At 34.9% G+C, this 14,877-nt stretch overlaps 1 protein-coding gene across 1 annotated transcript in view; it reads left to right on the forward strand.

The window, feature by feature from the left end:
• STK31 (serine/threonine kinase 31) overlaps positions 1 to 14,877 on the forward strand; it is a 67,298-nt gene that overhangs the window by 23,896 nt on the left and 28,525 nt on the right. Inside the window, exons 11-15 of the mRNA XM_051961202.1 lie at positions 2,988 to 3,110; positions 6,506 to 6,685; positions 11,306 to 11,422; positions 13,483 to 13,602; positions 14,146 to 14,277. Coding sequence (XP_051817162.1) covers positions 2,988 to 3,110; positions 6,506 to 6,685; positions 11,306 to 11,422; positions 13,483 to 13,602; positions 14,146 to 14,277 — 672 coding nt within the window. The remainder of the gene's footprint in view (positions 1 to 2,987; positions 3,111 to 6,505; positions 6,686 to 11,305; positions 11,423 to 13,482; positions 13,603 to 14,145; positions 14,278 to 14,877) is intronic.

The following is a 14,877-nucleotide window of genomic DNA, read 5'->3' on the forward strand; positions in this document are numbered from 1 at the left end:
GAAGTGTTAAGTGTGTGAGGCCAAATTTGAACTCAGGTCCTCCTGACTTCAGGGCTGGTGCTCTATCCACTGGGCCACCTAGCTGCCCCTATAAATTTTTTTGTTGTAAATTCTCTCTTGTTGCTATTAACTTCAAAGGCCTTCATCATTCTTGTATGAGTTTGCACATTTTGACATTGAATTCATTTCATCAAATAGTTGGAGAACAACCAGAGGGCATAAAGAGGACCAATGATGGAGTGTTTCATCCTGCTGCTCTTTTGTTTAATATCCCTATTTATTCCTTCCTTTCTTCTTCTTTCTCTGAGACTTTTCCTCGCCTTTCCTTTGTTCTAACAAAGCTGAAGCCTCTTCAAGGGGCCAGGTTGTGGGCAAAAATAGCTTCTAGAGGAGAGTGAAAAGGGGCCGGAAACAAGCCATCAAGCCATTTCTCTCTCCTGCCCCTTCTCCAGTGGTGGGCTTAGAGGGCAGGTTTTAAAGCTTTACTGGCCATTTAAGTCCAACACTTGCTTGTGGTTGACTTGGGCCTTTTTTGTGGTAGATTGGCAGAGATAGAGCTCTGACAAGAATTCTGGATGTACTGGAATCTGTGTGGGCCAGCGAGTTCCAGGGTCAGAGCATCAGTTCCTTGGGGGACCTGGAAGTTATCCAGTAAATTTCCTCATTTTCGATCCAGTGGGGCTGAAAAAATGGTCAATTTATTGGCTCCTCTTTCCAGAGTGCTTCCCCCCCAGTGTCTTTAGATACACAGCAGCATGCTTTGTGCCTATTGACTTATTTGATCTTTACAACAACCCTGGGAGGTAGAGTGCATAAGAACATAATTTTTTTATTTAAGCTTTTTATTTTCAAAAAATATGCATGGATAATTTTTCAGCATTAACCCTTGCAAAACTTTGTGTTCCAGTTTTTCTTCCCCTTGCACCCATCCCCTCCCTTAGATGACAAGTTATCCAATATATGTTAGACATGGTCCCCTCCCTTAGATGGCACGTTATCCAATATATGTTAGACATGGTAAAAATATATATTAAATCCAATATATGCATACATATATATACAATTATCTTGCTACACAAAAAATCAAATCAAAAATGAAAAAAAGAGAAAGAAAATAAGATGCAAGCAAACAACAACAAAAAGAGTGAGAATGCTATTCTGTAATCCACATTCAGTTCCCACAGTCCTCTCTTTGGGTGCAGATGGCTCTGTTCATCACAAGATCATTGGAACTGGCCTGACTCATCTCATTGTTGAAAAGAGCCACGTTCATCAGAATTGATCATCATCTAATCTTGTTGTTCTGTGTACAATGAAGATCATAATTCTTTTTGAAATTAAGATATCCTTTCCCAACTGGTCAGTGGTCAAAGGATACGAACAAACAGTTTTCAGATAAAGAAATCAAAGCTATCTAAAGTCATATAAAAATGCTCTAAATCACTATTGATTAGAGAAATGTAAGTTAAAAACAACTCTGAGGTACCACCTCAGACCTATAGGATTGGTTAATATGACAGGAAAGGAAAATGATAAATGTTGAAGGGGATGTGGGAAAATTGGGACACTAAATGCATTGTTGATGAAGTTGTGAACTGATCCAAACTTCCTGGAGAGCAATTTGGAACTATGTCCAAAGGATTATCTAATTGTGCATACTTTTTGATTCAGCCAATACCACTATTAAATTAGTATCCCAAAGAAATCATAAAACAAGGAAAAGGATCTATGTGGAAAAAGCACTTTTTGTGGTGGCAAAAAATGGGAAATTGAGAGGATGCTCACCAATTGGGCAATAGCTGAATAATGGTATGTGAATTTACATTACATTACATGTGATACTCTTGTGCTATAAGAAATGACAAACTGGCAGATTTCAGAAAAACCTGTAAAGACTTACATGAATTGATGCCATGTGAATTGAGCCAAAGCAGAACAACATTGTACAGAACAACATGGCTGATTTGTGACAATTCCAAAAGACTTATGATGGAAAATGCTATCTAAATCTAGAGATGTGATGGAGTCTAGTGGAGTCTGAATGAAGATCAAAGCAGACTATTTTTACTTTATTCATAGTTTTTTTCTTTTGTTCAGGTTTTTCTTATCCAACATGTCTAATATGGTAATATTGTTTTACATGATTGCACATATGTAACCTATATCAAATTACTTACTTTCTGAGGAAGGAAGAAAATTGGAACCCAAAATTTTATTTAAAAAAAGAATGTTAAAAATCGTCTTTATATATAATTGGGAAAATACTATTTAAAAGGGAAAAAAGAAAATAAGATTCCCATATGTTCTAATGGTGCACAATAAGCTTCCTAACTTATTTTTATATAAGCAAAATAGCAGATCAATTTCATTTGTTTGTTTATGTTCAACATAAAATGAACTAGGATGTTCTTATGGTACTTTGGGATCCATCTGTAGCCTATAAAAGTCATAGATGTTCTCAGGTCACTCTCTTTTGTGAAGTCCATTCACCCATTTGGTGAACATTTTGTTAGAGTGGATTTATAAGGTTATATAGGTTTGGGAGCTGGAGAAGGGATCTTAGAGATCACCTAGGTTAGCTCCTTTTTTTTTGGAAGATGAGAAAACTAAGGCCTTTCCCTTTTCATCTTTAGACTTCTAAGCCTTGCATACTGTTCTTTTGATTGTTTTCCTGGATGTTTTCCTGATGAAGAAAAAAAGTTTTAAAAACTATTCTGACTTTATCTTAGATTTTGAAAATGTCTATAAGTATTGACTAGATTGAATTTGGTTAAGAAATATGGGTTAAAGGTAAAGTTTCTTAGTACCAGATTGATGAATGGAAAATGAAGGTAATTACTCACCATTAATGTCTTTGATCAGAGAACATAATATTGAAATATGTAATACTGAAGAGGATAATTTTTTCTTTTATATAGCTTGATATATGGAGTCAGATGGTCCATTGATGATAGTGGTGGTGGTGTTTTGTTTTTGTTTTTCCACAGAATGAAGGTGATATTTTGATAGCCAAGAGAAATGAGGTTCGACAGAAACTATATACAGCTGTTGAAGTTTTCATTGTGGAAGTGGATGAATTATCCCTTAATAAGCGCCTGAAAACTTTGCAGGTTAGAAATGAATAATTTGTTTCCTACAAACCAAAACATAAATTGAACAATGAAGGTAAGATAATTATTATTTTATAGAAATCCCAAATGATACTTTTCCTTTTTAAATTAATAGAATTTTTACTCTCAGTTATTGTTATTTTATTTTATAATTTTTAACAATGGTCTTATAAATTTAAATTAAAAATGGCTGCGATATTGTGTGGGACAAAGACTACTGGTTCAAATAAATCAAGGAGATTTCTCAAAGTAAAAGCAGAAAGAAATTTTATTTCAATCTTGCAAGAAAGGATGTCTCCGACCTCCCAGCAAGCAGTCAGACAAAGAGAACTAAGACACAGTTAACAGACAAGGATTATATGAGGTCTGGGGTAACACTTCCTATATATAGACTGGACTTTTGCCCTGATTAATCGGGACAAATGACCTCACATTCAAGTCATAAGTGAAGAAAAACTTCTAACTCCAACCACATCTTTAGGATTACTAAATTATCTCATATGGGAATTTTAATGCCAAGGTAGCCCTAATTTAGTCTCATAAGAAAAGGGCTATGTGGTCCTATTCTTTGTAAATAAACCACATGAACTCTAGGGAAAGAAATTTGGGCCTGGGGCATAGCTGACCTTCACTTGATTTTTAGAACACTGTCTCTATCTTGTAAGAACTTTTACAATTCACTTCATTCAATATGGAAAAATTTCAGGCTACTAATAGTTGTGGAAATGTTAATTAAAGCAATTTTATGGTTCCATCTTATATACCTTTCAGATTCATAAAGTTGATTAAAAAGGAAAAATGATAAAAGCTGGAGGGTTTGTGGGAAAACAAGTATATTGATACATTCTTGGTGGAGTTATGAACTGGTCCAGCCATTCTGGAAAGCAGTTTGGATTTATGCCTCAATAATTATTAAAGTATACATACTCTTGATTCAGTAAGAAGGCAATGAGGATTATAACCCAGAGAGACAAGAAAGAAGAAATGTAATGAAATGATTCCTATCTGGGTGTAAGATGTGATGAAGGAGACAGTCAGTGAGCATTTATTAAATGACTACTATGTGTGTGCCAGGCATTGTGCTAAGTGAGCATTTAATGTTTTAGGGAAACTTGGAAAAAATTTTAATGAACTAATGCAAAGTGAGGTCAGCATAACCAAGAAAACAACTTCTATAATAACATTGTAAAGACAAATATTTTTGAAGATTTAAGAATTTTGATCAACACAATGGCCAAAATGATTCCTGAGAGCTCGCACACGTTATCTTCTTACAGAGAAGTGATATTTTCTGGTGAAGATTGATACCTGTTTTTGGGACATTGCCAGTGTATGAATTTGCTTTTCTTGATTATGCATATTCCAAGAGTTTTGTTTTTGTTTTATTTTTTCCAGTTTGGGGAATAGGATTAGGGTGGTCTGTGTGGTCCAGGGCACTTCCCTTCAGTTCCTTGCCTTCATATCCTCATTTGTGAAATGGAGGTTAGTTATAACACTTGCCTCCCAGGGCTAGGGTGAGGCTCAAATAAGGTAATGGATGTAAGTCAATTTTTAACTTGTTTGAAAGTTATCTAGTTATTTACATGTTGTCTTCTATTAGTAACTAAGTTCCTTAAGGGAAGGAACTATTTTTGCATTGAAAACCAAAACAAAACCTCAAATACATGAATGGATTTTATGTTTATGTTTATGAATTCATGTAATGTCATACAAAACATATTTCGACATTAACCAAGGCAAAAAAAATAAAAAGGGAAGAAACAGAGAGAGTGAAAAAAGTTAATTTTAATGTATGCTTCGAGTTTGTCAGTTCTTCTCTGAGATGGATAGCATTTTTCTTCATGAATCCTTTAGAATTGTTTTGGATCACTGTACTGGTCAGAGTGGCAAGTTTTCATGGTTGTTCATTGTTAATAATATTATTGTTCCTGTGAACAATAGGAGTGTTCTCCTAGTTCTGTAAAGCAATTTTTGTGTGTGTGTGTAATGGGGAATAACTTACAATTAACACTTTTTTCAAGAATTGCATCTCTTGTTATCTTTTATTTTACATCACTTTAATTTTCCATTATAATGTTTTTCCTTTCCTGTGAGAGCCATCTCTTACTACAAAGGATAGAAAAGGAGCCCATCTCTCTAAGCCTGATAGGGTATACAATATTTGGCACCCAAAGGACACTACCTTTGCCAAGAAGGGAGGGAGGTGCTGGCATTCATTAGGAGAATGCTATAAACACGTTGTTTGTGTCTTATAGGCAGTTTCGATTTTTCACAGATTGTACTGTTATGACTCAGAACTAAGAATTATAGTTTAGGAAGATGGATTTTTGTGTCAGAAAGTAACTTGGTATCATTAGAGAGGTACTATGATTTTTGATGTGTGAGCCACCCTGTTTTGTTTGTTATATTCAGTAAGGAAGGACCATGTTGTATTTTCTATTAATTCAAACCAGTTCATCATTTAGTGCTGATGGGGATAAGCCACTCTTTATTTAGCTGGGCTGGTAAATTCAATTCAGCCAAAGATGATTAGTTATTCACTAAGCATATACTGGGCACTGGTGATAGTGCCCATTGCTTGGACTGCATTGTATAGCATGGAAGAAACTGATCTTGGGAAAAATAAAAGAGAAAGACATTAGCTTGGTGTTTATGAAAAGGGATGCCATTTTTTCTTATATGTAGAAGTCACCTAGGATTTACATAGAATGAAAGAACATAGTATAGAGCAGATTGAGGCACTGCTGTGGTGGGTGAGAAGGAGCTACTGGTAGTCCAGCCTATAGCCAGAAATGGAAAGGGGAGGTAAAAGGAGGTAAACTGGTAAAATCTGGGTTGTCATTTTTATGAAAAAGGAAGGTTCCTTTAGAATTAGCCAAGGAGAGGTCAAAGTCAGCTTTTACAAATTGGAAATGAATGTCCTTTGGCACACTTGGAATTAATGTCTATGTTTGTCATATACTATAGGAATTTTAAATCATGCCTTTGGAAATGTACAATGTTTTTGTGGAGATGCAAATTTAGATTGAGAAGAATGGGAATTTCCAATTTAAAAACATGACTTTGTTTTTCAATTTGGAGTTGAGTTCTGTTATACAGAAATAAAAAGTGATATAATAAAGACAAAAGCTTTCTTTTAAAGTCCATTTATAGCAGAAGTTCCTTACCTTTTCTGTGTCTTGGACCCCTTTGGCAATCTGATAAGCTTCAGGAGTCGTTTTCAGAATAATATTTAAAATGTAAGACTTAAGATATGTAAAATTACAACAAAAGCAATTATCAAAAAGAAATCACAACTTAAAATTCATGAACCAGAGGTTAAGAATTCTTGATTTATAGCATTGTGGGTACCCACTAAATTCTTGTTGAAAAATTGTATTTAATACTTTTTTTAGGAATTGTCTGCTTCCTTGGAGGCTGTGTATGGACAGACCAGAGAAGTGACAAATGCTGAAGAAATCCTACACAAGTTTTATGAGTGGAAACATGGCAAGCGAGAGGAATTTAATCGAGTTAGAACGGAGACAGATACTTCCCTCCAACTTCTTGCTGAGTGGTTCAATTCCACTATAAAGGTAGAGCAACTCTTGTCTTCTGGAGTCTATAAGAGATTCCTACCCTTCCTATCCTGATTTCAAACTTTTAAAAAACTTCATGTATGTAGGTTCATCGTTTTCTTGGCTCTTGAGGGGTTTAGAATAACCTGGTGAGGGAAAAGGGAAAGGAAATAAGTAGCCATGTGGTGTCTGATATGTACATAACTCTGTACCAATATGATGCTTAGCTATTCCCCAGCTGTTGGAAGCCTCAGTTTTCAGTTTTTTGGCAGCACAAAAAGAATTGTACAAATTTTTGTATTATGACTCATTTTTCTTTTTCTTCACTCTCCTTTGGACTCAGCAGTTTTGCTGGGTTATAAAGCCTGTTTAATAACCTTTTGGGCATAATTAAGTGCCAGGTATTTGGAATTTTCATCTAGTACACATGTATATACACATACTTTAGGACTTTAGTTATTCTTTTAATTCCTGGTTTTTCAGCATAAATTAATATATTTTGTTGCTTAGATATTGCTTACAGTAATATGTAGTATTATCATCCTTAATTGGAAGACCTTTTTCTTTAATAATTGTTAATAATTTTGCCCCCTGCACTGTTTGTAAACATTTCTTCATAAAGGCAATTAATGAAAATATTGAAAAATTTCTTGGATTTGCTGGATTCTTTTCCTTAATCTTTGTCCCAAGGAGAGGTCCCATGGATAGAAGAAGGAAGGGAGACATTTCTTTATTCAAAAATGAAGATTATGTTTAAAAATGTAAAGAAACATCTCTTTTGTAATTGAAGAATAAAACTTCGGTCAAGGACTGATCTCTAGGACATTCTGGGAAGATTTTGTGTCAAGCTCACAGCAGTTCATTAATGACTATTCTTAAGTTCTGAACATTTAACTGATTCTAAATTTAACTTAGGTATCTAGCCTATATCTTTCTATCTCTTGTTCAGGGGGGATAGTACCAGAGTTTCTGTCAAAAGCTTCCAGAAATTGAGGTAAACTAAATGTAAAAGATTTCTTTCTAATCTACCATCTGTCTTGTAACTCAGTTGAAAGAAAAAAAAATTGTCATTACCTGGACTCATTTAAACTTTTAAAGATGTTTTATTGATGGCTTTTGTCTTCATATAATGGGCATTTCACCTTTTTTCCAGATTGAACTCTTCTCTGTGATAAAGGAAAACATTTAAGCCAAACATTTGATCTAGAAAGAGAGCCTCTTTGGCAGTGGAGATAATAACCTGTCCTTGAAAGAGACAGAATGTCCTTTGAGAGAGACATTTCATTTCATTATCTGTTCTCTGGGACCATTTTCGGATTTTCATTTAGTCAAATTTGATTTGCTTTTAGTGACCTTTTGATTTATGTGGTTGTAGTCATTGTGTTGTTCTCCTTGGGGAAGGAAACAAAGGCATGACAAAAAATGTCAGTCAATGGATCAGTAAGCATTTATTAAGCACTTATTATATGCCAACCATTGTATTAAGCCCTCAATACAACCATTGTATTGAGCCCTAAGTCTAGAGCAGGAAAATTAAAGGCAGAAATAATCCTTTCTCTCAAGAAGTTCTCAATCTAATGGGAAATGTAGCATATGAACAATGATATACAAACAAAATATATACAGAATAATTGTAGATAATTCCCCCCCCCACTAGCTTTAAGAGGAATTAGGTAATAGTTCTTTTCAAAGGTAGGATTTTAGCTAAGACATGAAAGAAGCCAGAGGGACCAGGAGACAGAGATGAGGAGGAGAGAGAATTCTAGGAACAGCAGAGAAAATGCTTGGAGTTGCGATATAGTCCATATTGTTCAAGGAACAGCAAGGACATTAGGTCAATTTTGGATGGGTAATGTGTAAGAAGATAGAACAGGTAGGAAGGGACTAGGTTTTAAAAGGCAAAGCATTTTAATTTATTTTTTTAATTTAAAATTTTTTTTAAATTCAAATTTTTTTTATTTTTAGTTTTAAATTCTCACTTTTCTACCTTCTCCCTCATCTGTTGAAAAATCAAGAAAAATACCTGCTACAAATATATATATATATATATATATATACACACATGTGTGCATGTATACAAAGAAAACACAAAACACGTGTGCATGCACATATATATATATATATATAAGCATATATATATATGTTTCAAACATACATGTGTTTGATCGTCCACTCTGAGTCTATCATCTTCCTATATAAACATGAATAGTTTGTTTCATCATGAGTCTTGGATGAGTGGTCATTGTATCAGAATTCCTAAGTCTTTGAGAATTGTTCGATTTTACAGTATTGTTAATGTAAAAAAATTTCTCCTTGTTCTGCTCACTTCACTTTGCATTAGTTTATACAAGTCTTCCCAGGTTTTTCTGGAACCATCCTCTTCATTTCTTATATAACACAATAATATTCCATTGCATTCAAATACTACAGCTTGTTCAACCATTCCCCAGTTGATGGGCATCCTGATGTATGTAAAACCAGGAGTATGGACTAGCAGGTGGCAGTAGGTGAGTTAGGAACAGAGAAGGCTTTTTGGGAAAAAATAATGATTTAACTTTAGACATGTTAAGTGTGAAGGGAAATTCATCCAGTTCAAGACGTTCAGTAGATAACTGGAGATTGACTGTTGGAGGTCAGGAGAAAAGCTAGGATTATATAAATACATTTGAGAATGATCAGCACAGAGATACACTGGGCTCAATAAAAGGAGCACTAACATGGGGGCCTCTGGGGTCTGGAGGGCTGGATTAGCAATGTTCAATGAGATTTAAAAGATCATGGAGGAATGTGTGTGTTATCCTAGAGGCAGTAGGAATTTTTGGAATTGATTGCTTAGAAGGGTTGGGTCCCATGGTCAGATCTGTGTTTAAGGAAAATGATTTTCACATTTGTGTAGAATGAACTGAAGTGAGAAGGGATTTAAGGCAGGGAGACCATGATGTGTGAGTGGACAGAGGGCTTGGATTTCAGAGAGATTTGGGAGAAAGATTGAGCCACTGATTGGATTGGTGGAGTTAGGGAAAATGAGGAATGGAGGTGGTATGGAGGGTAGTGAACCTGGGAGGGACATTTGGAGAAGAGGTGTTGGCAAGAAAAGTCTGTTTCTGACATTTCAAGTTTGATATCTCTGGAACATTATACTTGAATTGTCCAATAGGCAATTCTTAATTCTAATGCCTTACGACTACTGCCTCCCTTTGCTGTTTATTTTCATCATACCCTATCTGTTATTTGATCGTCCATAATTGTTTGCATATCATTTCTCCCCTTAGAATGTGAGCTTCTTGAGAGTAGGGAGTGTCTTTTGGCTTCCTTTGTATCCCCAGTGCTTAGCATAGTGCCTGGCACAAACACATTAGTGTTTGTGAAGGGGAATTTGAAGCTCAAGGAAACTCTGGGGCTGGAAATCTCAATCTCTCTCCCCTCCTCCTTCTGGAGTCCCCCTCCCTTACTTTCCTCCTCCATTCCCCTACTTCCTCTTCCATTCTCCTCCCCTCCATTATGTCTGTCTCTCTTGTCACTTTCTCCTCTCTTTGTCTGTCTCTTCCTCTCTTTTTCTCATCTGTTGTTTTGTCTGTATGTGTATATTAGTCATCTATACAGAGATGATCGGCCATATTTGATGACTTAGGTACATCACATACATTCTACCTGAGTTTTTCAGCCATTTTGTTTCTAGTTATTGGCTGTATATTTAGAGTGGGTTATGGTAGGAATATTTTTCCTACACACTGAGCCTTTGTATTTCTCTCTCTTTGACTTTCTTAGGGCACACCCCTATCGTGAGTTTATATTAGGTTGAAGGATGTGAATGTTTTAGTTATTTTTTCAGTATAACTCCAAAATTTTGAAATCCCAAATGGTTGAACCACCTCCCAAAAGGAACAGTAATATGTCGACTTGTTTTCCTACTGTGAATAATAATCTCAGCTTTTACAATTTGGTATTTTGTGTTGTGGGAGGTAAAGTTCAGCTTTTAATTTGTATTTATCTTATTGGTGATTTGGAATCTACTTTTATATGGCTTTTTCTTTAAATCTTCTATTTTCCTTTACCTTCACTCACACTTTCTCTCTTCCATTACACTCTCAGAAAACCATCCCTTTTAACAAAGAAGAAAAAATTGCAAAACTAACCAACACATCAATTGCAGTGTTGCAAGCTTGTAATCTCCACCTCTGCAAGGAAGAGGAGATATATCTTTGTGATTACTTCTTTATTTTCTAGACATTCACAATCTTTTAAAAACAATGTTTTAAAATTTTTGCAAGGTTTAAAGTGAACTAAAGTGAACCCTGGACTTTATAAAATTTACAGATTTAATTCTCTTTCTTTGATTGGACCATACTTGTTCCTTTTTGTTTCTATAGTTTCCTTCTCGTTTTTTATGATTTTCCCCCAAAGATTCAAATGACTTAGCCATCACATTTGAGACTTTTTTCTCACCTAGGGTATGGTTTGTATGGCCTCATGAGCTGAATATTATCTTACCTGCTCCTTACTTATCTTGTGTTTTACCTGTTAACTCTTTTTTCAAATATTAATTGCTAACTCTAGAAAAACTTAAAATATAAGGCAACTCAATTAATAAAATCTTGTTTTTGTGCATAATTATTGTTCCGTTTTTTTCAACTTAAGTTTTTTGATCTAAATGATGAAGAATCTCTGAGTTCTGAAGAAGTAATTGGCAACGTTGATGAAATACTGGAGAAGATCGAGTCTGATGTTTGCAAAGAGCTGGAGATTTCTCTCGTTGTGAGTTACTGCCCTTAAAACATGTACAGACTATGTATACAGCAGAAAGGAAGCAAAATGACTTATGATTTTAAAAATAATTTTACCTTATCTGTCTGATCATGAGACCGTTTCTTCAGGTGCTTTGCAAAGTTTGTTAAAATTTTAATTTCAAAGCTAAATTTGAGATTTCTTCTCGGTAGAAAAAAACCAACCCTGTTCTTTTAAATAGGTGAGTTTTTCTATATTAATTAGTGACTCGCCTACTCCTCCCCCCAATCTTTTGATTGGAAGGAATTCCTTTTGGAGGAAGTGAAAGCTTGACTTGAAGCGACATCTGAGAGAGAACTGAAATGAACTTGCCAAGGTTCATTAGCATCCTTTCCCCTCAGGATCTCTTTTGGGATTGTCATGGAATTCTAGCTCTAGAGTCAGGAAGTACCTCTGTGGTCATCTAGTCAAAACTCAAATAAGAAGCTCCAGCTCAGGTGATTAAGGTCTTACAGGAAGCTCAGAGAGATGGCTTTTGGATTCGGTTGCAGTGAATGTAGAACAAAGTGATCATTTTACTCTGCTGCCTTCTTGCCTTTCCTATGTTAAAATTTGGTGTCATTTCTTCAAGTTTCTCAGGAGGCTCTTTCTATTATCTCATCCCCAGAATTGAAATATTTTTTCTGATATCTAGAGATGGTTTTATAAGTTCTTGGGTGATAGTCATTGGTAGTTGTGTTGTTCCTTAGTAGTTTGAAATTTTCAAAGCTTTTTTCATTTTCAGCATTTGTCCCTTTAAGTTCTTGTAACATTTTACAGGTAGGGCTTATACCTGTTGTACAGATCACTGATTTAGCACACAGTTCTCATAAAATAAGCTGCCCTCATTAGAATACCTTGCCTGACATGTTCTCTCTTAGAACCAATTAATGACATGTCAGGTTATTTGTGTTCTCATTTGACACATATTCCCGATTTCTCTGTTTTAGGTTTTGTCCTGGAGGAGTTTGTGAATACAATGACCAATTCAGTTTGTTGTACACAAATAGTGTCTAAAATCTGTAAAGATACATAGAGGAAAACTGTGCTAGCAGACCCTTTCTTAGAGGAGCTTATACTGCATTGTACCTGTTCAAGTTGTTCTGAGCCTTCAGATTGTTTTTGCTGTCTTAATTTGCATTTCCATCAGATTTTTTTAAACTTATACTTCTTATCTATCTTAGATTTAGAGCATTAAATGATAGAAATAAAATTAATTCATAAAACTTTAGAAAAGGTTTTTAAGTTAAAAGTTAGTCTTCTACCTTATTTGGGGAAAAAAGGGTATTTACTTAAAACATTTATTTTGAAGGGAAGTAAAAAACTTGTCTTTCCTTAGTGGCAGTTTGGTGTATAGGAGGTAGGGCATAGAACATGGAGTCCATAGACCTGGATTCAAATCCTGCCGAAACACTTTCTGGCTGTGTGATTTTTGGGGAGTTACCACTTCTCTGTAAAATGGGGAGTTAGGCTTGATGGTGTCTGAAGTTTCTTCCCTCCAACTTTAGAGCTATGAGCTTATGGTGTTGCCACTGACATCTTCTCTTTTCTTTTTCTTTCTTTCTTTCTTTCTTTTTTTTTTTTTTTTGGCTGAGGCAATTGGGGTTAAGTGATTTGCCTAGGGTCACACAGCCTGAAAGTGTTAAGTGCTTGAGGACATCTCTTTTCACTCATGACTTTTGGTGCTCTGTGTACCATTGTGAAGACCGAGTTAGCACCCTGGATAAGCAACAGTCCTTGGTCTTTATTGTTGGTCTTTAGATGTAGGAGTGAATTGGATGGACTCAGGATCTCCATGATCTTTCCTCTTTGTCTATCACCCAAAAGATGACTCTGGCTAGTCTTACTCCACCCCCTAGTCCCTCCTACAATTCTCTATATATACCAATTATCGAGCCAGCACAGAATAGTGGGAAGGGTCATTTTCCAAGCATATGCTTATAGAGTATTGTCCAATCCGTAATTAGCCTTAAGTGCTTGGTTGTCCAACCTCAGTGCATCAATTCAAGAGGTTCAGACCTTTACGTACCATTATATGTATTTTCATTTAGGAGCAAGGTGATACAGACAAGGAGATCATCCTGAATACATATAATGAAGTCCTACAAAAGATTCGTTCAGAGGAGAGGCTCATCACTATAGTACAAGCCAAATACAAGGCCAGTATTGAGGTTAGTTTGCTTTATACTTAAATATTTGGATTCTAGTATTTAGTTTGCTCAAGTATACTTTTTTTTCAAAAAATGTTTTATTATTGCTCTTTTACAAATCAAGTATTGCTTGTACTCTACTGAATTTTGATGTAAATCTTCTATGAAAATGATCCTTTGTATCTAAATTAAATATATAATTTAAAAATACTTTGTTGAAAAGAAACCTTGATCAAACCAGCTTCTTCTTAATAATCAGATTTACTACTATAAGGGTCTATTGAAAAAAATCACAACAGTCGATCCTTTAATATTATAGAAAAATAAATTTATAAACCTTGGTAGTATCCATGATTTGAGAGGTTTCTCATTTGTTCACTGTTTTACACATGTATGATGGTGATGGTGGATGTTTGAAAATTTTAGCTTACTCAATCTTTGGTTCCAATAAAATCTAGTGGTTGTCTTTTACAAAGCCCAGTACTGTTTTTAACCAGTAGATACTCAAGTAATGTTGATGGAGTGAATTAATCAATGGATTATATAACTATTTTTTATTCATAGTTTAAGAAGCAGATCATGGAATGGTTAAATAAAAGCCCCAATGTGGACCATTTGCTGTCTATTAAGAAGACTCTCAAAGGCTTAAAAGCTCAGCTGAGATGGAAACTGGTCGAAAAGAACAATTTGGAGGAGGTACGGATCCCCTTGCTTGTGCCTGGAATCTGCTTACTCAGCAAGGGTTCTTATGGACTGCCATAAGATTGCCATATAGGCAAATTGGCTTCCATTGGGATAGCTTGTTTTTTTAAGGGAATCTGAGGATGAATATTTAATAATTCAGATAAAGTTACCATTGAAAATGGTTATTACTTTAAATTTTTCATTTATTTGGTTTGCAAAAGAAGTAGAGTTAAAATTGGAATATTTGAAAGTTTGTTTTTTGGGTTTTCAAGTGACAAACACCTTTTTTTTTTTTTTTTTTTTTTTTTTTACAGTTTTCCCTGAATATCTTTATAAATTTGAAAATTTGGGGAAAAAGTTTTCTTATGGCTTGTGCTTTAAATGATACTTTTCATTAGTTTTAAATAGGTTTGATCATAAATAATGTTTTCAAAAGGCTAAGTAGTCCTGAAAAAAAATCATGTTTCTTCCAAAAGCCTGAAGTAAGGAAAAAAGTGATTTTTATATTAAATGGGACATCTCCCTTGTAATCTGATGTTGAAAAGTCCTTACTTACAATTTTGCTAATTCATGTGACACCCATTTTTCAAATCTTTATTGTATAAGTTCTTC

The sequence above is a fragment of the Antechinus flavipes genome, chromosome 5 (genome assembly GCF_016432865.1).
Source record: "Antechinus flavipes isolate AdamAnt ecotype Samford, QLD, Australia chromosome 5, AdamAnt_v2, whole genome shotgun sequence".
NCBI classification, from domain to species: domain Eukaryota; kingdom Metazoa; phylum Chordata; class Mammalia; order Dasyuromorphia; family Dasyuridae; genus Antechinus; species Antechinus flavipes.